At 39.5% G+C, this 24,320-nt stretch overlaps 3 protein-coding genes across 3 annotated transcripts in view; 2 read left to right on the forward strand and 1 right to left on the reverse strand.

Annotated features, from left to right (window-relative positions):
* The window catches only part of LOC137288816 (DNA polymerase epsilon catalytic subunit A-like), a 71,027-nt gene extending 65,880 nt beyond the window's left edge, over nucleotides 1-5,147 (forward strand). The window contains exons 52-54 of the mRNA XM_067820814.1: nucleotides 319-451; nucleotides 1,915-2,024; nucleotides 3,274-5,147. Coding sequence (XP_067676915.1) covers nucleotides 319-451; nucleotides 1,915-2,024; nucleotides 3,274-3,361 — 331 coding nt within the window. The 3' untranslated portion in view covers nucleotides 3,362-5,147. The remainder of the gene's footprint in view (nucleotides 1-318; nucleotides 452-1,914; nucleotides 2,025-3,273) is intronic.
* Nucleotides 5,148-7,484: 2,337 nt separating this feature from the next.
* LOC137288774 (uncharacterized) lies at nucleotides 7,485-15,480 on the forward strand. The gene is made up of 5 exons (XM_067820810.1): nucleotides 7,485-7,891; nucleotides 10,049-10,446; nucleotides 12,229-12,316; nucleotides 13,002-13,785; nucleotides 15,060-15,480. Exons 2-5 carry the CDS (start codon nucleotides 10,049-10,051, stop codon nucleotides 15,416-15,418), a joined length of 1,629 nt encoding a protein of 542 aa, XP_067676911.1. The 5' UTR covers nucleotides 7,485-7,891; the 3' UTR covers nucleotides 15,419-15,480.
* A 107-nt stretch (nucleotides 15,481-15,587) lies between these two features.
* On the reverse strand, nucleotides 15,588-22,371 carry LOC137257869 (platelet endothelial aggregation receptor 1-like). The gene is made up of 5 exons (XM_067795395.1): nucleotides 22,098-22,371; nucleotides 21,327-21,464; nucleotides 20,178-20,315; nucleotides 18,872-19,009; nucleotides 15,588-16,962 (listed from the first exon to the last, which is right to left on the reverse strand). Exons 1-5 carry the CDS (start codon nucleotides 22,369-22,371, stop codon nucleotides 16,700-16,702), a joined length of 951 nt encoding a protein of 316 aa, XP_067651496.1. The 3' UTR covers nucleotides 15,588-16,699.
* Between the last annotated feature and the right edge of the window lie 1,949 nt (nucleotides 22,372-24,320).

Below are 24,320 nucleotides of genomic sequence, written 5' to 3' on the forward strand. Positions count from 1 at the left end.
TTTACAGAAATAACAAGACAAAGTATATCAAAACTCGTCCATGTAAAATGAAGTGTAAATTCAAAGTAAAGTATTATTCCTCAGCAAATTGCAAATTCTTTAGAAAAACACTGGAGATTACTTGAAAACTGCCTGTAAGTGTTTATTTTGTAAAAGGAGAGCCTAGCAATACCGTAGCTTGTCATTACTTGAGGTTGAGAAGGATAGACTCATGCTAAAAGTTTTTGGGATGATGTCAGTTTTGTTTTGAGAATCTCACGAAAATGAAGTTGATAATGTATGGAATTGTAGCTAATTTCACCTGTGTTTTTGTATCAGGAGTGTCTGGTCATGTGTGCAGTGCCGGGCTGAGTATGACGTGGATGAGATTGAGCAGAGCCTGGTAGACGTGGTACATCGGAAGTCCATGGCCTACATCTTACAGGACCTCAAATGTACCAAGTGTAAAGGGGTAAGATGTGATAAGATGAAAGTATATCACCCATGAGGGATTTTATGTACATCAGAGGTATGTGACATGTTACAACAGAAAAATGGATACCAACAAACATGCAAAAGTAAACAATAATATTTTAGACATCCAAAGCAATTTAGAATCCCCAAAAGTTCAATATATTGTAGGTTATTACCATAACACAGTATCACAATAACTAACAAAGATTGGCTTAAAAGACTTAAAATAACAGGAATAAAACATTGTTTTGGACTCTTAGATTTTACAGTGTTGATAAAAAATTAAAAAGTTCAAAGTTTATAGCAGGAGTTTAAAACATGAGGTGGGTCATTTAAAATTCTTGAGCTTGAATAGAAACAGTTGAAATGTCTAGAGCTTCTAAAATCTAAAATCACAAGATGCTATTTTTCCTGCAACTTTCACAACTATATAAGTTTGTTCTGTTTCTGGATTGTTAAGGGTCTATACCAGTTAATGTATGACACTTACAAATTCTGTATTCTGTGAGAGGGAAAGTTTATTGTGAAGGATGAGGTCATAAAAGTACCTTTATAAAGCATATTGATTGATGTGGTGTTATAATAAAGCTATGTCAACATCACCTTATACATATTGACACAAGGTTCATAATTGATAAGTATTCAGTCAGATTTATTGTGATATTAATCAAAATGTTTCTGATTTAATAATGTAAGAAACATTTTGTGCCATTGCAACTTTGTAATATTATCTCATTAAATATCTGAATATTCCGATTAGAAAAATACTGTGTGATGAAGATCACATTACTAAAATATTGCTGAAATCTAGTTTTAATTATCGTTTATAGAACATCAGATTTAATCCTTCATCAGGTTAATGGTAGTGTGTCTCGGGATATATGTACATATATGAGGCACTTTTAAAGAATGACAGACCATTTTCCCAAATGCGATCCCTTATAATGATGTGTATTATTTAAAACTTCTCGAACCTCTGACCTCTGTGTTCTGGTGAAACAGTAACGTGTGTTAAATGTGCTTGTGTGATCTCTGTGTTTGTGTGAGACTTTGACATGTCTTTATGTGGTGTCTGTGTTGTGTGACACTCTGACATGTTTGTGTGACATCTCTTTGGCACTTGTGTGACATCTGTGTTGGTGTGACACCCTGACATGTTTGTGTGACATCTCTTTGGAGCGTGAGTGACCCTCAGACATGCTTGTGTGACATCTGTGTTGGTGTTACACTCTGATGTGTTTGTGTGATGAATGTGTGACACAGATATGTGACATCTGGTCCTGTGACCATGACTGATTTCTGTGTTCATGTTTTACTGCAACCTTTGTTCTGGTAACAATATGATGTGTTCATGTGACCAAGTGCAACAAATGTGTGACGTCAATGTTTGTGTATTGCTGCGACATCTGTTCTGGTGACACTGTGACGTGTTCATTTGACAAATGTGTGACATATCTTCAGGTGAAGGAAAACAACATGAAGAGGTACTGCTCCTGTGCCGGGAACTACACAAACACTGTGTCCTTGTCCGACTTTGGCAAACAGCTCAAGACTTTCTCAGGAATAGCCAGGTATTGTCAAAACCACCATGGTAAACTTTTCAGACAAAGAGACTAGTAGTTCTTGTGTTAGGCAATATGGAATTAATTATTTGGTATCTAATTTCTGTGTAGCAGAGACATTAAAATATCATGTCTTTCCTATTTTACTTGTTGAAATTGCATGAAGGAAGATTGTTTGATAGAACTATGCTCAGTTAATTATTCAAAACATACTCAAACATATAATAACTTACAAGAACCAGCGTTACTTCGCAACAATAAATGGAGGTTCATGGTCTTGTGCATAAAGCCCAGGTAAAAAATCAGTTGAAATTCAGCAACATTTCTCACACAGTCTATGGTGACCGTTTTTGGCACCTTTACTCCTGAGAGTTTCAAGGACTTCGGTCCTGCCCCACAAGGAAGCACATGTAACAAGTGGACTCACCTAAGGCAAATGAGTTGTTTCAACACTTTTCCTTGTTCACACAGCACAAAATGGGTACTAGGTTAGATAAGTCATATGACTGTTAACCTTTCATTGCCTCACAGGCACCTTGGGTTATCTGGTGAGATAAGTCATACGACTATTAACCTTTCATTGCCTCACAGGCACCTTGGGTGGTAGTAATACATAGTACTGATTGTAACAGTCTGCTTATATGGCCCTCTTATCCAGGAACATTACTTGCTCACAGCGCTATGTACATTGCAATCCCAGGTCATCAGACACCATCTGATACTTTTCAACTCCCTGGTGATCATACAGTCGTGCTGCCTGTGAGGTGCAGGGAACTAAAAATCACATTGCCAGCACATCCTCACGGGTACCCATTTTACAGCTGGGTGAACTGTAACAATATGGAAACAATCATGTCTAAAGATACTATGCAAATCTGCTCACCTCGGGACCCGAACCTAGGTCCCTCCACCGGGCGTTACCACTGTGCTACTGTTGTATATTTGGATTTTAGACTGAATGAGTGCTTTTGTGTGCATTGTTACCCAATGACAGTTCAGAAACGGAATGATATCTTTGTTACTTAGTAGTAATTCCTGTGTAATCAGAGTGAGTGAGTTTAGTTTTACACTGCATTTAGCAATATTCCAGCAATATCACAGCACAGGACAGCAGAACTGGGCTTCACACATTGTACCCATGTGAGGAATTGGAACCCAAGTTTTGGGTGTAATGGGTGAAGGATTTAAACAACAGGCTACCCCACTGCATTTGTTCAAATGAATTGTTATTCACTCATTGACCCATCGTCTGTTGCAGCCACTACAAGATGGCGCTTCTGGCGGAAACAGTGGAGTGGCTGCTGTCCATGAACCCCACAATATCAGCTTCTCAAGTCACGAGCTAGCTGCCAGGCAACAAAACAAAACCTGCATCTTCAAGATGTGAATGTACTGTCTTTCAAGTCACCAGCTAGTTGATAGGCATTAAAACAAATCCTGTGTCTTCAAGATGTGAATGTTCTGTCTCTCAAGTCAACAGCTAGTTGCCAGGGAACCAAACGAAACCTGGTCTTTTCAGGATTTGAAGTGATAGCTGATTTCAAAGTTTTCCTTCACTTAAGAATGAAATTCAGTTATATAATGTGCTATATGTTTAGTAGGTAACATGCCAGGCAAACCGTATTTATTAAAAATGAATATTACATCTTGGATGACAACTTTATGTTCATTTCGATACTGACTCCTGTACCGTTATCAAGCCTCATTCATTGTTTACCCATTCAAGAAAGTCTGACAGCAGTTTGTTTGGGGTCTCACGTCACTGAAAGCTTTTGTCCCATGTTAGAATATGGGTGTTCCTAACTTCAAAAGTTCAACGGGGCTAGCTGAAAAGATTGATAATTGGAGATATCATTGTCCGGAAGAATTTCGGAAGATTATTGATGTACAAATAACATCATCAACATTATCTTGCTTCAACAATTGCAGTGAAATACACCAAGCTACGTTTTTATGGCTAGACTGCTTCTATATTATTTTCAGGATGGTGTTTTGTTCATAATCCAAGCATAAGTATGTTGCCTCTCACCTGTGACCTTTTGGCCATTTTTGTTCAGTTACCGCCACAATATTTATCAAAAATCAATCGATATTTAGTGAATGATTATTGATCTCTATGAATGTCATTGATGACAAGCCCGAGTTGTAAAGTCACAAACGGAATACAGTACTTCACCGTTATGTAACTTGATAGATATTGAAATACATATGTATATGAAGTGCTCTTTTGAAGTGTTCCCAGTGATATGTGTTTGTAAAACATTTGGCAGTGTGTTTTACATGATTACATACAAAAATTATAATTCTGTAGCACTGATAAGGAATAATGATAATGTGTTTATTTCTAAACTTGAGGAATTTTCTGATAACAAGACAATGTATTCTGTGCTTATATTTTACATCAGATTTCAATTTGATACATTTGGGTTGCAGGACAACATAAGTTGCGGGACTATTTATTTTTCTCCATATGTCAGAGAGAGAAGTTGATTGTGTGGTCAAAATGTCTGTGTGTTGATGAGTCAGACTTCATATCTGCTCCTGGCCTCATCCACAAAGTGATTGTATTTGTACAACATTTGTTTCCTTTAGTGAGTGAGTTTAGTTTTTCATGCCACTAAGCAGTATTCCAGCTATATGACAGCGGTCTGCTAATCATGGATTCTGAATGAGTCAGTCCAGTGATCAATAGCATGAGCATTGATCTAGGCAACTGAGATGCGATGACGTGGAACAAGACAGCATGTCTGACCACTCAATCCATTTAAGTTAGCTTTCAGTTCTAGCCTTGATCTTCAGGGGCGAGACAAGAAGAAGGTAATTCTGTGTGGTGCTCAGTTATTGACTTCGTTTGTTTGAGGTCAGGAACTCAATGCCTTTTCTCAGCCAGATTACACCAGTTAGTTGTCATGCAGTATGAAATGCATGGAAAACATACTGATTTATTTCAGTGTTTTTTTCAGAAGTTTGTTTTGGCGAAACACATAACTAAATGCTGTGTAATTCGTCCAAGTTCCTTTGATATTAAGTGCTACTGATATCCAAGCTGTAAAGAAATTTTGTACATTATGAAATGCAATGTCTTTATATATACAGTGTACAGTATGATGTGTAAATAAATAGTCAAATGAATTCGTCTGATTGTCTTCTCTTGAGGGGACATACCCTGGCTGCTTAAAGCTTGGAGTAGTCTCTCATAAGCCATGAGACCCAGTTCGATTCCTCACATAGATGCCATGTGTGAAGCTCATTTCTGGTGTCCCACAGCATGATATTGGTGGAATATTGCTATGCAGTGTAAAACCAAACAAACTCACTCACTCTGCACTTTCCTTTGATCTTTGCCCATGGACTTGAAATGACCTTGACAAGTCTGCAGCATTAGATACTGCTGAAGGAGTTGTCACCAGGGGTGTTACAGATTACAGATGTGTGTCCCAGTTCTCTAGACAACCTACCTCGGCTCAAATCAAAGGCAAGAAATGAGGGCACCGTTTTCTTGATAGGAATAGACACTACTGCAGAAAATGCAGTATCTTTAAATGGGTTTTATTTCTTTCCCTAATTTTATTTTATTTTGTGTTATTATTTTTCCAAAGCAGAAATATCACGTACGAATCTCCATTTCCCCCGGGCTTGCGTTATGTACGAGACAAGCACACAGCGACCGTGTATTTTTCATAATTACTTTGATAAATGAGTGATAGTCATTCATACATGTCAAAGTGAATTGCCAAACCTGCAATAAGTGGTACCGAAAATATCTGAATAAACTCGTATCTGATTACCATTTCTACTTTCAAAGGTATTTGCTAGTATGTCTTATAAAACCTGATTTATAAACACCTAGAATATTACAGCTAACAAGAATGTTAAAGAATGTCCCATACAGGAATTTCTCCAATGATACATTGTATTTACCTTCCATTTATCAATCACCCGATACTCAACTAATGCAAGTATGAGATTACGACATGGATGGATTTTGAAAGTTCTGAGTATCAAACAGGTAACAGTATTCACTCAGACCTAAACAAAAACAGAATTAACTTTGAGTGAGGGTAGTTCTGCGCTGCGTTTAGCAATATCACGGCGGGGGACACAAGAAATGGACTTCCCACATTGTATCCATACGGGAATCGGAACCCAGGTCTGCAGTGTGACGAGTTGTTAGCAGCATTGCAGGAATATCACGGAGTTGAAAAGTATTTTGTACTCACATACGTACCAGAACGTATGTCTCTTCAGAGGCAAGCAAACGCTTTGACCACTAGGCTACCTCGAGACCCCATAGGGACATTGAAGTCTGTGTACGAATTCTTTTTTCGCTAATACACACTGTAACCATGACTGGAAATTCATGTAGAAGAATAGTGATGTTAAAATTGCTAAATTCCATTCAAAGACCTGGGTTTACATGTAGTGTTAAATTCGCGGTGCACCTATACTCAAGGCCGTCTTGCAACAGCATTATGCTGGTTCATTAAATTACCAGCAGAGCCCTACTTGTTCAAAAGAAAAATAAACACAACAACAATGTAGATAGTCGATAAAACTAAACACATAATATTGATACTTCCAATAAAGTCACTGAAAAACACATGGGCCCTCCATGTTCTTAGAGGAAAGAGTCCTGCGTGCCATGTGTTCAGACGACTGGTCTATTCAGAAGCGATTCCACTGTATTTTGTGTTTGTTCTGGGTTTACGTCGTGTTAAGGTCCTCCGACGTTGTTGACTGTTGCTCTAAGTTCTACTGTTGCTATTGATCCAGACTGGATTATTTACATGGCAGTGTCATATATGCTGGAATATTGTTGTGTGATATGAAACACACCCATTCCCCCAAAGGCACCACATACGCCCCTGAACCTGTATGCAGCGTCAGTCCCTCGTGTCTTAGCAAGGCTTACATATTAAACAAGATGTAAATGAATAGAACAGAGTGAGTGAGTGAGTTTTACGCCCTCAGTGGTCTATAGATAATCGAGTGTGAACCAGACAATCCAGTGATCATCAGAATGAGCTCGACCAGCTCAACTGGGAATCGATGACATGTGTCAAACAAGTCAGCGTGTCTGAACAACCGTTCCTCTTAGTCGCCTCTTAAGCCACGCATGGGCTACTGAAGGTCAAACGTCTAACGCGGACCTTCACAGGTAAATATGCTTCACTGTACACTCAATGAGTGAGTTTAGTTTTACGCCGCACTCAGCAATATTCCAGCTACATGACGGCGGTCTGTAAATAATCGAGTCTGGGCCAGACAATCCAGTGATCAACAACATGAGCATCGATCTGCGTAATTGGGTACCGATGATATATGTCAACCAAGTCAGCGAGTCTGACCACCCGATCCCGTTAGTCGCCTCTTACGACAAGCACAGTCACCTTATATGGCAAGCATGGGTTGCTGAGGGCCTATTCTACCCCGGGACCTTCACGGGTTGTACAATCAATATGACTTCTTCTACTGTGAAGCATTTTGAGGCGGGGGTATCGGGTTGCAAAACCCCTGCAGCAGTACATCCCCCTTTTACCTGCACCTAGGTTCACTTAATGTATGAATCCAAACACTTTGCTTTGATTCTGCCCTACTCACTACTGGACTCACACCTGTGTGACGGTGTGCATGTGCCATGACGACTGTCCACGGGTTGTGTTTCGAGGAAGCGATATAGGTCAGCGCTGCGTGTGTCCATACTGTTAGCTGACTCCCCACCCCGCTAAATAACAATGTTGTCCGGTAATACTTGCGCAACACCCCTACCTTCTCCCCCAACAGAAAACACTGGAGGTATGTGACCTCCCATTATCGTCAGGAGATGTGAGGAAACGCAACCAGGCTTATATCACCCGTTATTGTTTGAGGACAAGGTAAGCGTTGTATTTTCCTCCAGTTAACAAACCAATAATTGTCATTTAACTAGTTCGCGATAACACCTCAAACATTTGCCGCACTTATATCATTAAGGCAGGAATTCAGTATTTGTTTGCGTAGAATAATTTTTACGGTTATGACATTATTGAAGTTAATGACACCAGAGACCCTCTATTATATGGTCTCTGGTGACACCAGCCATCTTGGTACTTATGCAAGACTCAATTGTTCAAGTAACGCTAAAACATTAACGTGATGCGTATTTCCAGATATCGGAACTTATATAAACCCTAGGTTACAAGCTCATACGTGGTCACATGGACTCGTATGTGCTTTGTGGAATATGGGCTATTTGTTTTGAAACAGCACTGAAACACTTGTCTCGAGTTCCGGCGTAAACAAGCATGGCGTGCAATAAACTACATGTACACGGACTTAATGCAACAAACATTTCTGATTGGTTAAAATATATCACCACGATATTTACACATGGTGAAGCGAGGGAAATTCAAATTCCCGATGACAAACTTGCTATATAATCGTGCATTTCATCTGCATAGGTTTGCAATTGATCCCTCCAACCAAGATAGTGAAGTAATTAATCTTTGATCGCTCTCTCTCTCTCTCTCTCTCTCTCTCTCACACACACACTCCCTCCCTCCTTCCCTCTCTCTCACCCTCTCTCTCTCTCTCTCTCTCTCTCTCTCTCTCTCTCTCTCTCTCTCTCTCTCACACACACACACACACACACACACAATGACGTATGGTAGTCCATGCCGGTATATATGGAGGGTGTGATATGTATCTACACGAGTATAATTTAGGTAACATCTCTCCACATTTCGGATATGATCGTAGACAGGTAGTTTTAAAACGTCTTTGATACGTTTCTTTCAGTTGGCTGGAACATTTTCGCCTGTAACTGAAATTGTTAAACTGCCATATGTGTTTGTTGTTTGACACCGGCCTCAGCGATATTCCAGGGCCTACATTTTCGCTAAGAGAGCTTCGAAAACCAAGGCCCAGCTATATGGCAGCGGTCTGTAAACAATCGAGCCAGGACTTGACTATCAAGCGATCAAGAGCATGAGCATCGATCTACTCGGTTGGGATGTGATGACATGTGTCAACCAAGTCAGCGACCTTGACCAACCGATTCGGTTACGACAAGCACGGGGTGCTAACCTGGCTAGTCATGGCTTTACATGTTGACGAAGAGAGACAGTTCATTTTACAATACCAACATCAATATCCGTTTACCTGTGTCACGACGATGGATAAGCAGGTTGTGGTAAGAAAAAAACCATGACTCTCATCTTCAAAGGCATGCCGCATGACGTTCTGGCGAGAGTGAATGAGCTTAGCGACGGGAAGACACCAGAAATGGGCTCCACACATTGCGCCTATATGGGAAATCGAACCTAGGTCTACGGCGTGCCGAGGGGACACTTTCACTAATAAGCCCCACAAGTCAAAACATTGAGAACAGGACAGTCTCGTTTCCGATGAACTGAGTTCCGTCCTATCGCGCTATTTATCAGTATGATTTGATAAGCTTGAGCACTTGGAAATTGACTGTCCCTTTCTCTACACTCCTCTCTTATTATAGTTTGTTTAACAACGTTTATATTTTTAGGACAAAAATTTTGTAAAAACCTTTGAGTTGGATGATGTTTTAATTATGATCAGCTTTTCATTGATATGTTATGTTTATTATATTTCGAATTAGACTACAATTCTTTTGAGCCTAGCGGACTAAACGGTATACTACCCAAACCTCGATATAAAGTATGGAAATACGGTGATATTAAAGTTCAAAATTAAACTTCATTTGTAAATACTCATGTCCGCATGAAACAATGAATAACCAGAGTTGTTTCACTTTGACACGAAAAATTCGAATCGGCTGAAAAGTAGGTCACTGTCTGAATAGATTAATGAGACTCTAGGTTTCGGTATGCGCCTCCGATTTGGCGGGAATTCTTGCACCTTCAAATGTCTGACGAAAGGCCACCGCATGTAGCAATCAGTGCTGTAAAAATGGGAGCTTTTGCATAAAATGCATCTACTCTACGGTATACATTTACATCTGATGTATCAAGTAGGTATATATCATTCTACCATGAGACAAGGAGTAAATATTTTGATTGCAGATGTCAACTCTTGTTGCCTCGCTGTTCTTGGCGTTCCTTCTGGTGGGATCCATTACGGTGGCCAGTGATCATGGCTCTGAATTCTGCTATCCTGGAATGAGCTGTTTCCCGTCTCAGAACGAGATTGTTAAACTGGCAGTTTCCCTGGATGACGGCTTTGACGCTCTCCTATGGCCAGGCGCCCCTCTGTATGGCAACATCACCATCATGAAGGACCTTCTCTACATCAGGTTCCCGGCCTACATCTTTCTAGTGAAGTCGATCTCTGATGTCCAAAAGGTCATGCTGTTTGCCCGGAAGTACGATCTGAGAGTGACCATCCAGTCTTCTGGCCACGACTACATCGGTCGGTCAACAGGCGACGGTAGCATCATGATCAACCTCAGCAAGATGCAAAGGTCAGACAGTCTTGATATCTTTATTTCGGTAGCCTTTTACTGAATAAGTCCACAGGCCTATGGTACACTACAATACAAAATATTCAATCAGATATGATATAAAAAATATTAGTAGAACTTTGAAAGATCACACATGAGTGTAGACACTTAATTTGCATTCATGTTAAACCTGTACATGGAGACAGGATTAATGAACATAGCCAAAACTTTACTATTTATATTTGACAACCAAAAATAAAAATGTAGTTAGAATTGGGTATATAAAGTAAGAGGTTTACGGATATGTTTCCCTTAGTAGTAAGTAAACAGGACACAGAAGCAGAAAATGATACTCATCTTCAACTGAAATTAAGTTACAAACATTGTAAAGTGTTTGGCCGTGACTAATGTTTTTATAACGTCCCTTTCAATAAGATCATACGAAGAACGTCTAAAACATGAAAGAACTGGTCGGAACTTTTTAACAGTAATCGGATAAAGGTATTCACACTAATTGTTTGTAATTAAGATGCGTGTGTATAAATGTCTTTTAGCCTTTGTGTAATACAAAATTTGATTTTCAATACACATTCTATTTTTGCCAAACTTGTCCATAACCACAGAACAGCAACTATCAGACTGATAGTTTCTGTTTCCATTTTATTAATAAAGTGACATCCTATTATAACGTTTAGGGTGGGTCTGTATTATGGAATATCAAAAAGTCTTAACCAGTATTTGATGACCCTAATATCTGAGCGTAGAAAGTCTAGATCTCATCCCATAAATATGATGCTCGCTCTATAGAGGCGTTGACTTTCATTTATCGATTCGTTACTAGTAAAATGAAAGAGCTCCGTAGATTCCAGCCATATATATTGTACAGCTTTTTGGACCCTAAGTAGGTCTGTGCACTTCACGAGACACTAGTGAGTGAGTTAATATCGGCAATATTGCAGCCACATCGTGATGAGAACGATTAATTTTAAAAAACAAATAAAAATGGGCTGTAGATTGCCAACAACTGAAGGTATATCACCATACTAGGAACCATGGGGACTTACATTACTTTGCCACCTGCATGGTCCCTAGCAGGATTTACATCATCCCCTCAGCCGTCGGCAGTTTTGGAAATTTAACCATACAGTAAAAAGGACACACATACTACGATTAAATAAGTGGAAAGTTTGAATTTACATAGAATGTTTGTGGAGTTACGTACCCTCTCAAGCGGGCAGTAGTTATACAGTACTTCAACTCCCTTTGAGGATACAGCCACTGACAAGCGTAGTTACGAATTAAAACTTCCAATAATGCCATTTTTATCTAGTTACAGTTCAGTTAATAAATCTAATTCTTTTAAAATTGCAATGATTAAATGAGAACTTGTGTTATTAAATGAATCCTTCAGAGTTCGGAAATAAAAGTATTTATCCCTTGTGATTGAATATTCAACACACCCAAGCACGACATGCTTGACTGTGGTTCTTTCATCACATGGGATGCAGAATGGAGGATCTTTACCTTTCAGTAGATACTGATGAGTATATCTTCACGAGAGTTTAGTACTTCCTGTGACAAACAACGTTTCATGCGTTTTCGGATGGCATCATGTTTGTCAGTTGACAGTTTGGGTATTGTTAAAAGCTGTGCAAAACAACACGTGCTCACTCTGTACTTATGTTGCGCGAAATAAAAATATGAAAGGAGAGAGAGAAAAAAAAACAAGATAATATTATGTAATGGCAACACCATTCCGATACCATTCCAGTTTTGTATGACCCACTCCGCTGTAATTTCCAGGATCGACATAGACCTTAAATCATCTTTGAACGCCGACGGTGTCATCAGATCAGAGAGCGGTAACAACTGGGCAAGAGTATATGAGGAGGTAGGTGAAAGACGCTCTATGTGGATATCATTTCGTCCCCACAACCTAAAAACATATCAGGAATTATAAACGGTTGTTTTTGTGTTTTTCATTAACGCTGCACTCCAAAATTATTATAGATCTATATGACAGCGGTCTGAAAATAATCGAGTCTGGACCTGATAATCCCGTTGGCATGTCGGCTAAACAACCCGATTCGTTAGTCGCTTCAGACGACAAGCATGGATTACGGAAGACGGATGTGGAATGATACAAGAACCCACAAAATGATTTCCACTTTGCTGAAATACTTACGACTTAAAACAAACAAACGAGTAGGTTTTAAGGAGCTTTTAGCAATATTCCAGCAATATCACAGCGGGGATTCTTAAACAGATTTCACACATTGTACTATTGTATACTTTTAGCAGATACGTTTTTTCTTATCAGTTCATTTTTCGTTATAACATAATATAACAATATTCGTTTTTGTGTTCTTTACACTTACGAAATACATTTCATTGATTTTTACCTTCGGCTTTGGACATTTGCTTCACACGCCAGCTACTAATGCAGTATAATATATATGTCCGCAAGTATTTTCGAAATTTTAAAATGTGACTATTACGATTCAGACGGTGTCAGGTTATTCATTGTCGTTAGTGATACTCAGGCACATGTGTTAACCCTTCCAGTGCTGTTTCAGGTGGACAAGCACGGTCGCATTGTCGTTGGTGGAAGCGCTCACACGGTTGCCATGGGTGGATACACTTTGGGTGGAGGTCACAGTCCTATGTCAAGGTCACTCGGTCTTGCCGTGGACAACCTTTTGGAGGTTACTATGGTGACAGTAGACGGTTCTATCGTTAATGCGACTGCGTCTGGGACAGTGAAGGTGGCCCCTGATGGATCTGTTACCTACTCCAGTGACCCTGACCTTTTCTGGTCCCTAAGGGGAGGGGGAGGAGGTACATTTGGCGTCGTGACCAGCTTCCTCTTCAAACTCCACAAACCACCATCAGCTTTTGCTCGCGAGATCTGTGTGTTCCGATTCCACAGAGTGAATGACCAAGACAAAGCTAAAGATTTCATCAAATTTTACTTCGACCTTACCAAGACGCTACCGAATGAATGGGGAGGATACCTCGTTGGAACCAACGACTACAGTGATGGTACTTTTCAGCACGTGAACCTCGTTGTTGCGATGCTTCACTACGGCTCGTCGTCTCTTCCGTCATTTGCCAAGATACAGCCTTTGGTAGATTATCATCCTGAGTGGCAGTCAATCAAGTGTGTTAAACAGGACGTGACGTCATTCTGGGAGTATGAGAAGGACGTCAACGACGCCCTCTATACACGCGCCGCCTTGGTAACATCTCTCGTCAGACCCGTCGACTTCGATGACAACATGGCTGCGACCATTCGCGACATCGTGTTGGTTCCTCCAACCAATACTTCCCTTGGCTACTGCACAAACACCCTTATCGGAGGTAATACCACTGTTCAATATTACCATATAACACTGTTCAATATTGCCATATAACACTGTTCAATATTGCCATATAACACTGTTCAATATTGCCATATAACACTGTTCAGTATTACCCTGTAGGTTTATGTTTGTACGCTGTTATTGTTGTCACTGCTGGTTATTGTGATCAGCTATATACAATTGTTAAGGCTCTTACTCGAGAGCTGACATGTTTTTTAACATGCCAGGCTTGTTACAGTTTTGTTGGTTGTTTAACGCCAGCAATATCGGGTCTGGGTCAGACATTGTATTTAGTGACTGATATAATGAACATCAGTGGGATATGATGATAAGTGTCAGCCAAGTCAGCGATTCTGACCACCCGATCACGTAGGTTGCTGAAGACCATTTCAAACCTTGATCTTCACTGTTACCTTCCTTTGCAAAAATATTTAGTGAGTGAGTGAGTTTAGTTTTACGCCGATTTTAGCAATATTCCAGCCATATCACGACGGGGGACATCATAAAATGGGCTTCACACATTGGACCCATGTGGGGAATTGAACCCGGGTCTTCGGCGTGACGAGCGAACGCTTTAACCACTAGGCTACCCCACCGCCCCCGCGAAAATATAAAATTATTATGTCGAAAATATAAAACTGAAGCACACCCTGTGTTTTGCTCCTGTCGCACGCTGCATCTTCACACTTCCGCAGGTTGTCGTTCCTATTTAATGTGAAAGATGTCTGTGGACCACGTTAGTTGCCCTCAGAACATGGGTTGCTCAAAACCAATTTCGGGTTCGAACTGGTCTTGAGCTGCCCATGCTTATCTCTAGTCCAGGAGAAGAATCTCAAAAGGGGCTTAGAAATACGATTTCGCAGCATCCCCAGTACTGCTTTTGTCTGACACTATTTCCAGTTAGTATTATGTCTTGTGCGCACGAGATAATCTGTAATACTCTCATATTGTGGAGTCAATTTCTTAACAGACCAGTATATCTGGTGGGGGTGTGCGAACATTTTCACTACAGGTGCTCTGCTGCCCGGTAATGGGAACTCACTGGAGCCTTACCGGATTCTAGGTAATTTGTAAGTTTCTGGAAGCTTGAAGGATATGTGGAGGAATGGTCCGGAAACCTAACTGAAACTTATGTTTCCACTTTCTCTCAGGTTTCCCCTGTTCGAAAACCAAGTTATATTTCCTGTGTTAATCATGGATCTCAATCTGATCACATTCATTTTTACTTCTGTGTATTGCCAATTACATGTCTGATAAATTCCTATACTCTAGGTCAGGTGAGCGCCGTGGATGATGATGCCACCGCCGTGAGCCCGAGCTTAAGGGCAGCCCTTGGCTCAATGTCCTGTGCTGTAGGCTGGGAGAATAACCCAGTTTACGACCCTGAAAATATTGCCGCGGCGGATAAGCTGGAACAGCGACTGAATGGTCTTGGAAACGGGATCTACCTGAATGAGCCTCCCGCCCACATTGCCAACTGGCAGAAGGATTTCTGGGGGCCGCACTACCCTAGGCTCCTTGCCACAAAGAAGAAGTGGGACCCTACCAACTTCCTTACATGCCTCTACTGTGTGGGCTCTGACCTCGGCCGAAACTATGGTAACCTTGGTGGAGTACCAATCATTGGCTGACATCAGTGCCAGGAACATAACTGTATATCACCGAGCATGAAATAAATATACTTTTTGCCCTTTTTGATATTCAAACTTTTTTTTAGAAATTGGAAAAACAACATATAATTATTGATTAATGAAAAGTAATGTGAGTTTTGACAAGTGTACTCGATAGAGAAATCTTAAATAATTGAGTGTTCATCAGTTTTATTCTCTTGAATGATTATATGGTTGATTTAGTTTGTTAACATTTTTGTAAAACATATACTTGCTATAATGAATTCCAACTCAAAGCAATAAATATGTGTTAACGAAATACAATACAATAACTAGGCTCTCCTAGTTACTCTTGAAACTAATACGGAACCAATATAAGATAAACTGAAGGGACAAGGAATAGCCCAGAAACGTTGTGTAAATAATAAAGAAGCTGACATCTATAACATTTTGTCTGTAATTAGAATACCAACTAAATGCCTCTCAAGAACCTAATACGGAACCACGAGGCATAATACTGTAAACAACATTTAACATTGTTTATTCTCTTTTTGTATTTTTTTTTCAGTGTTGATACAATGTATATCACATAATGTGCAGATATCAAAATAATGCGTAAATGACCTCTTTTTTTGTTTTACACCACACTCTCCTTCGTACCCGTAGATGCTCTACAAACTAAGTAAGTTTTTGATACAGTGCCCATTTTCTTTCAAATTGTTTACACTCAGATTTATTCAAATGTATAACATCTATAGGCTAATAATATTGTAATTCCTTCTTAAATTGCAATAATGTAGGTTTTATCTTTCCCAACTAACATTTATAAATGTGGTATTTAGTTAAAAATAAGATCAAGTAAGAAATTTCATCTGAATGATGTTTATTATAACATTGTTTATTCTCAGCTAAAATGAGAGAGTGAGTTTAGCTCTACACCGCATTCAGCAATATTCCAGCTATATCACAATGTCTGTGAATAATCGAGTCTGGACCAGACAGTCCAGTGATCAACAACATGAGCATCGATCTACACAGCTGAGATACGATGACGTGTGTTAACCAAGTCAGCGAGCCTGACCACCATCAGTCAGCTCTTACGACAACCATTGGTTGCTGAAGACCATTCCTAACACGGATCTTCCGGATGGACTCGCGAAATCGTAAAATAGATGATGTAAGCGTATTTGAGTGCAAGCCCCTAATTGGTACCAGGTTGTGCGGATCGAAATTAAAACGAAGCACAAACAGGATATCACAATCTAAGGATGAACCATGTTAACAATCTAATATGAATTCTTATTAATCTGATGCACAGTTTCTCTGGTAGTGTCGACAACCAGCAAATGGCCTCCAGTCTTTATCAGGAACGACGAGCTTCGTGTGCTGTGATAGGTAGCAAGTACCACGCCATAACTCAAACGAGCGACAGATGAAGGATCTGCAGCGCATGCACTTCCTTCCGCATTTCTTAGAGTTGAAAGCGCGGTGTGTCCTATCGCTGAAGCCGTGGCTGCAGTACTCATAGGACAGAAGACTGAAGGTTGTGCCGTACTTGTCGCACTCTGTTAACATGAAACACAACACAGTCATAGTTCTCTGACCAGAGTTTGATGGTTTTCTGCCAACAATATTACAAATCTATCACAGTGACTGGTAAATCATCTTGACTGTGCAGCAGTGACAGTCTTTATGAAGTATGGTTTTGCGAGTCCAGTGTTGTTGGCTTTCATAAGGCCCGTGACACCCATCACACAAAACCTTCATTTTACACCATGTTCAGACAGTTCACTGCCAGTTATCAAATCATGATGTGGCTGATGAAAGGAAAGTCACGCAGATGATGTGGGAGATCTTTAAAATACGAAGGTATTATATTTCAGACAATTAGATTGACGGTAGTATTTGTATTTCGGTGTCTTGGAATGCTTGGAAATTTTGGAACGGATAATTTTTAAGAAATAGTAACTAAGCAGATTTATCACAGTGTATATATATATACACACACACATACACACACACACACACACATATACATACATACATGTATGTATATATATGTGTGTGTGTATGTGTGTTGTATGTATGTATACATACATGTATGTATATATATATGTTTGTATGTGTGTGTGTGTTATATGTATGTATATATGTGTGTGTGTGTGTGTATGTGTGATACCAAAATGATCTAGCGATATTTAATATACGGACGTATAATATTTCAGCCAGTTACACAAATGATTCAAAAAGAAATGCGATTTCATATATATTAGTGAATTTTGGGGTGTCATTCTTTCTTCAGTAAAGACCGTATCTGCCGAGCAACGTGGTTTCTTGTCTCCAGAAAATGATATTTTGAAAGGCGATGTTCCAAAGTCAGTACACAGTCACTGTAACAGTCGCAACACGCCGTTACAATGTAAAAACAACTACTACTGCCGTTACAATGTATAAACAACTACTACTGCCGTTACAATGTAAAAAAACAACTACTACTGCCGTTACAATGTAAAAACAACTACTACTGCCGTTACAATGTAAAAACAACTACTACTGCCGTTACAATGTAAAAAACAACTACTACTGCCGTTACAATGTAAAAACAACTACTACTGCCGTTACAATGTTAAAAACAACTTCTACTACCGTTACAATGTTAAAAACAACTACTACTGCCGTTACAATGTAAAAAAAACAACTACTACTGCCGTTACAATGTAAAAAACAACTACTACTGCTGTTACAATGTAAAAAACAACTACTACTGCCGTTACAATGTAAAAAACAACTACTACTGCCGTTACAATGTAGCTGCGCATTGGAATCATCCATCCTTTTGGACTTTTCCTAACAGAAATAACCATGATTCGTTTGCTAAACGGTGAGCTGCCATTTTGTGGGTTTAGTGTGACGAGGACTTTGAGCCATAATACTATCGGCAAAATATAGATAGGCTTTTTTTTAATGTAGACGTTTTATAATGTAATGATTTTTTTTCTCGGTAGTGCCATGTTTTCCAATTATATCATCTGTATGATTGTATCCATGTTTACAGAACAAAAGCTGGCCGAAACTATACAACGTACAAGTGTAAAACACATCAAAATTAGAAAAACGAATATAACCTTAAATCGAAAGGAAACCCGTTTCAGAGGTAGGAATCCAGTTCAAAACACGTGTTAAAATATCTCCATTATGCGACCATTGAACCTTTTGGTACTTATATATTAGCCTGACCTATTTGCAAATGTTTATGTAAGTAAAATACTTGTCTTGATGATTGTGCTACTTTCCACAACTCAGATCAAAACGCTGCATTACGATGGTGGTTTGTTTTTTCCTTCTTTCAAATACATTGGAATATCAGCAGAACATCATTTTGTGACCCACATATATGAAACCGATAACTGAAAACAATATAGTCAAAAGAACATTCCACCAGAAATATATTATTGAATAAAATGGGGTACCAACTTTCGACACAGGATCGGTCTCGCGGGTTGAAGCTGTAGCCAGCCTGACATTTGCACTGTCCATCGATGCACTGTGTCCTATTATCAACACAGTCAGAGCTCCTAGTGCACACATCGCCATAGTGCTGGTCCTTGGGATCTGAATAAGTGTTTAAATTATTAACATCATTATTACAGGATATGTCGATACTGCACACATACACGCACCTATAGTAATGTGGGAAATAGAAAAACAAAAATTTGCTTTTTCTCGTCTATCTCTGCGTAGATTTCTGTAGTTGATATGTGGAAGTGTGGAATATCTGTTAAGAAAGGACTTCACTGAGGAGAGATTAGGGCAGAAATAAGCAATGCGGAAGTCCAAAGCGATTTATCTGGAATAGATAATGGCTTTATGCAATCTGGTGTGCGATGACGTTGTATTACCAGGGATACTTTTTAAATGTCCATTTTGAAATTAGACTGAGCTTCATTATAAATTTATAAACTTTCATGCTGAAACTATTAATGATGTAGCGACCACGGAATCTAACTATCACTATCAAACTGGTAGGGTTCGTCTCAAAAGCAAACCCTGGCCGGGTGAAGGAGACGATGGTTGAGGTGTGGCTGGGGGACACATATATCATCTATGGCACGATAATCCTATAGTGGAATTAAAGCAGGGAAGTATACGGCATGTCCTAACATATATAACAATATCCAGTCCTGTAGATCTTCGGGCGGTCAAGCCACCTGTATATTTTGAGACATTTAACATGATGCTTTTCTTTGGGTATCAGGTATCGCACTCTTTTACATATCTTAACATAGACTTCATGAAAGAAAGACACGTAAGGTGTTATGCAATAGACATGACATGTCTGGCCGTCTGTGATGACAAGTGAAACACCTATTCTGAAGCAGAATTGTGGCAGACTAAATGTGTAAGGAACGATTTCGATTCTCCCACGTGTCATGTCTGAATGTAGGTTTACACAACATCGTCCCTGGTGACAAGAAACACAGAACATACCTATTTGGAACCGTATTTCTGCAGAATAAGGAAAGATTTCAAGTCTCCTTGGTGTCTGACAGTGTGAATGTGGGTCCACACAACATAAAAATGATTGTGTAATGGTTTTCAACAGAAACATTTTGTATCCCCCAGACACACTTGGGGAAGCATTACCTACTGGTCTTGCTCTACCCAAGTGTCCGCTGTTGTCAAACGCCATTCTTGAGCGTTTTATTTTCTGCACATGTATATCGAATACTAACACCTTTACTTAAACACTTCAAACACTTTAGTTTAAAGAACATCTGACCTCTGGTACATGCTGGGTCTCCGTGCTTCAGGCTGTAGCCAGTCATACATTGGCACACGTTGTCAGCGCACAGTGTCCTGCCATCCACACATTCAGCATCTGTGGAACATACTTCACCAAGGTGCAGACGCTGGGGATCTAAAAGACGCATAAGTGCCACCGTTTGAGAAACTGATTCCATTGATATTGAATGGCAACATAGGGGGTGAAAATCACTCTGGAGTGATTGAGTGAATGAGTAAGATTTTCCTTCGTTTTTAGCAATATCCCAGCAGTAACACGGCGTTGACACCAGAAATGGGCGTTACACATTGTACCCAAGTAGGGAAAAGATCCCCGAGACGAGCGGTCACCTTTGGTATTATTATGTTCTTCATAAAAGAAGTAATATTTCTGATACATGTTTCCTTAGTAAACTCATACCTGTGTATATCACACTATGTAGATCAAAGTTGCTGCGGCGTTTTGTAACTGAGGCAATTCGACTGGCAATCGGACTTGATTTAATTTATGTTAAAATACCACTAACAGAAAGTTGTAACCGGGAATGATGGAGTAAAATGAATTTCATGGGCACTTCTTGTTTTCTTTCAGCCTAGATTTTGGACTTTCCTTCTCCATGTGTGCATGTCTCTTTCATGTGCGCCTGACTGCGTATAATCGGAACATTTACAGAAACGACAGAAACACGATTGTATTACTGTAGCACTTGTTCATTGACAATGTGGCGGACCCCAGTGACGTCACTAGCGGAGAGGTCACGTAAGATCCAGCGGAATATACATAATGGCCGAAGCTCAGATAGCAGAAACTGTTTTTGCGATTAAAACATAACTAACCACATTTAAGAAATAAAATTGGGACACATGTTTCTGAAGACAGCATCTTTTACCCGACAAATTATTGCAATTGTCTAGTGTTTCCCCTAACCATTAGGCTACCTCAAAGCCCCGCACAATCTGGACCAGCTTACAACACATGTGACAAGCAGGGCATTTATTTGCACTGACTTTAACTTCTCAAAAGGATGGGTCATATGGTTACAAGGATAACTCGCTCAACAACACAAAGTGGGGAATGTCACTGGATTACACATCACAGTGTAACATTGCCTCAACTCACTTACAAGATATATACAAAAGAGCTAACCTTTCATACAAGATTCGTCCTCGCGATTAAGGCTGTAACCAGTCAGACATTTGCACACGTGATCCATGCAGTGTGTCCTGTCATCCACACAGTCAACATGGCAGGAACAAGTCTCACCGTGGTGCTGGCCCCTGGGATCTGAAAATTGTCATTCAATGTTTGAACACATAAAATCCATGTGCTACATATTTGGTTACTAGGAAGCAGTTTCAGTTTAAGTGTATGAGGTGCAACGCCCATTAAGCATAAAATTATGAATGTGAAATTCTGCAATTTGAGGAAGGGACATTGTAAAATATCTTTTTAGGTAGGAGTAAGCTAGGTAAATGTTGCTGTAAGTGTTGTAGAAGTCGCTTTCTGCAGTTTCGGATGATCTGTTCCCATTTCGATCATTATCAGTACCACCAGAAACGTATACAATACTAAATTCAAGATATACTATAAAATATTCTGTAGTAATGAGCCATGCAGCAATTTACAATTACAACTAAATGAAACTGTTTGTAGGATCATTTGCTTGCAATCAGTGCTTGCATGTGTATTACTGGCTTTCAGGAAGTGATGATGCATGGTGATTTTCTGTGAAGTAATATCGACAGATACCGAGTTCTCGATAAGAGAACGGAGGGAGCAAATACACAGAATAAAAAAAAGTTCCTGTAAAGCGACCCCAAAGAAATCACTTTAGACTTTTCTGAATCACCACCATGTTTGAAAACATTTCCCTGCTCTTTGGTGGCTGTGCAAGTTTAGGGTCCTGGCTTTACTTACCATTCATGGTGAAGGAATCAACATCAGGACCACTACTGGTAAACGCTGCTTTGCCATCCTCTTTCCTGAAGAGGCGATACTTTGTGCAGATTGAACCTGACCGCTTGTACTCAAGGAAGAAACATCCTTTTGACTGACTACATTCTACGATACATTGAATACGAGAAATCCCTGGCTTTTCGTGTAACACAGATAGATTGAAGTCAATTGTCTGATGGTTCATCTTAAATGTCCACTCCTGTATGTCTATTGCGTCCATTGCAGCAACCGGCATAAACAGAAACAACATACAACAACAGAGCATAGTGGACTGCATCGTTGTCATGTCTTTAACAGTTCACTGATGAACAGGCCTTGGTGCTCAGATGTTATAAATATTAAATATTATGTACAGTTCCGGGCAGAGTATATATCTCTCCTAGTTGGTAGCTATTACTAATTGTATGGATATTGGAACAGGAATTCGTATTTCCGATGGCTCGGAGTTTCTGCTGTTTGGCTGATGCCTCACAATTGTATTGTACGTTCAGTTGCATTTGGTCTTAGCTTAATTAACTACAACGTATTTTCAAAATCTTATTTTCAGCTGCGGTCGTAATTAAATATTGACATCTGTATATTCGATCATCAATCCCTTGGCAGCGCATCATCACACGTTTTCACACTAATTTTCCCCAGTGGAAGTTGTTTTTGACGTGTTATATTTGGGTATGTGCGTTTAAGCGCGTTCATTTGGTTTTCTTTTTGGATCTGCGTTTTCGAATGTCCTGAAGGTGTGATTCACAGACATATATTAGAATTGGCAGACAATGACTCATACAGTAAGTGAAGCAGCGCCCCACACACTACTTCTCGAATTTCTGTGAAGCTAATAGCTTCAATTAATCCCTACGGACCATGATTGAGAAACGGATAGTTTTATGTCATATTTTGCCGGTTTTACGACTGTCCTGTGTTCAGTATCCTTTCAGTACTTTTGGTACGGGACAAATTCAGAGTGTACCGGCGTAGATATGTTGAGATATGAAATAGCAATATTCCAGCTGTATGGCGGCGGTATGTAAATAATCGAATCTGAACCAGGCAATCCAGTGATCAACAACATGATCTGCGCAATTGGGAACCGATGACATGTGTCAACCAAGTCAGCGAGTCTGACCACCCGATACCGATAGTTGCCTCTTACGACAAGCATAGTCGCCTTTTATGGCAAACATGGGGTTCTGAAGGCCTATTCTACCCCGGAACCTTCACGGGTCTGATGAGGAAATTGAAGTTGTTCGAGAATATCTATACCTGGGAATTCTATTTAATGGCAATGGTAAGTTTGCTAAAGCAATTAAGGGACTTGCAGAACGAGCAACAAAGGTGATGTGTTCTGTTTTTTAAAAACTATTAGGAAAACTTAAATCCCAGCTGACTGTCAGCTCAAACTTTTAGATCAATGCATGTTACCACGTGTATTATATGGATGAGAGGTTTGGGGGTATGAAAACTATTTTAGAAAGAACGTATTTGAAAATAAATTTACACTTAAGGTAAGACAATCTGCTCCAAATTTTATGTTTTGTGGGGGACTCGGTATATATCTCATTGAAGTAATAAGTAAAACATGAGGCATAAGCTGCTGGTGCAAAGTCATTACATTACCAGATACGTTCCCAGTCACATAGTGTATCATGTAATGGCTAATGTGTCAACTTGTTTGGGTATTCAATTCAACTTAATCTTTTAAATGTAGTGAAAGTATACTCCAAAATGTTAGTTTATCATATGTATGTATGTATGTATGTATGTATGTATGTATGTAGGTAGGTAGGTAGGTAGGTAGGTAGGTAGGTAGGTAGGTAGGTATGTAGGTAGGTAGGTAGGTAGGTAGGTAGGTAGGTAGGTAGGTGTGTATGAACACAGAAAAATAGACTATGTACAATTTGTAACCACCATGCTATGTGTAACGAATTTTATATTATCTTATCACGCAGAGCTCTAGATGATGCAACGAAACGTATACTCACTACCTATTTTGTGAAAAATACCAATGTTGATAAATATTTTTCCCTTGTGAAATCTATGATCCTTTCGCACAGAAATTATCATGTTTAATGACAATTATGTTATCCCTGTTTCTGTTATAATCTATTATTATATTCATATACATATAAACCATAATGGCACTTTGTATTTATCAAAATATTTGTATGTATGTATGTATGTATGTATGTA

This window comes from Haliotis asinina, chromosome 1 (assembly GCF_037392515.1).
Source record: "Haliotis asinina isolate JCU_RB_2024 chromosome 1, JCU_Hal_asi_v2, whole genome shotgun sequence".
In the NCBI taxonomy this organism is placed as follows: Eukaryota; Metazoa; Mollusca; class Gastropoda; order Lepetellida; family Haliotidae; genus Haliotis; species Haliotis asinina.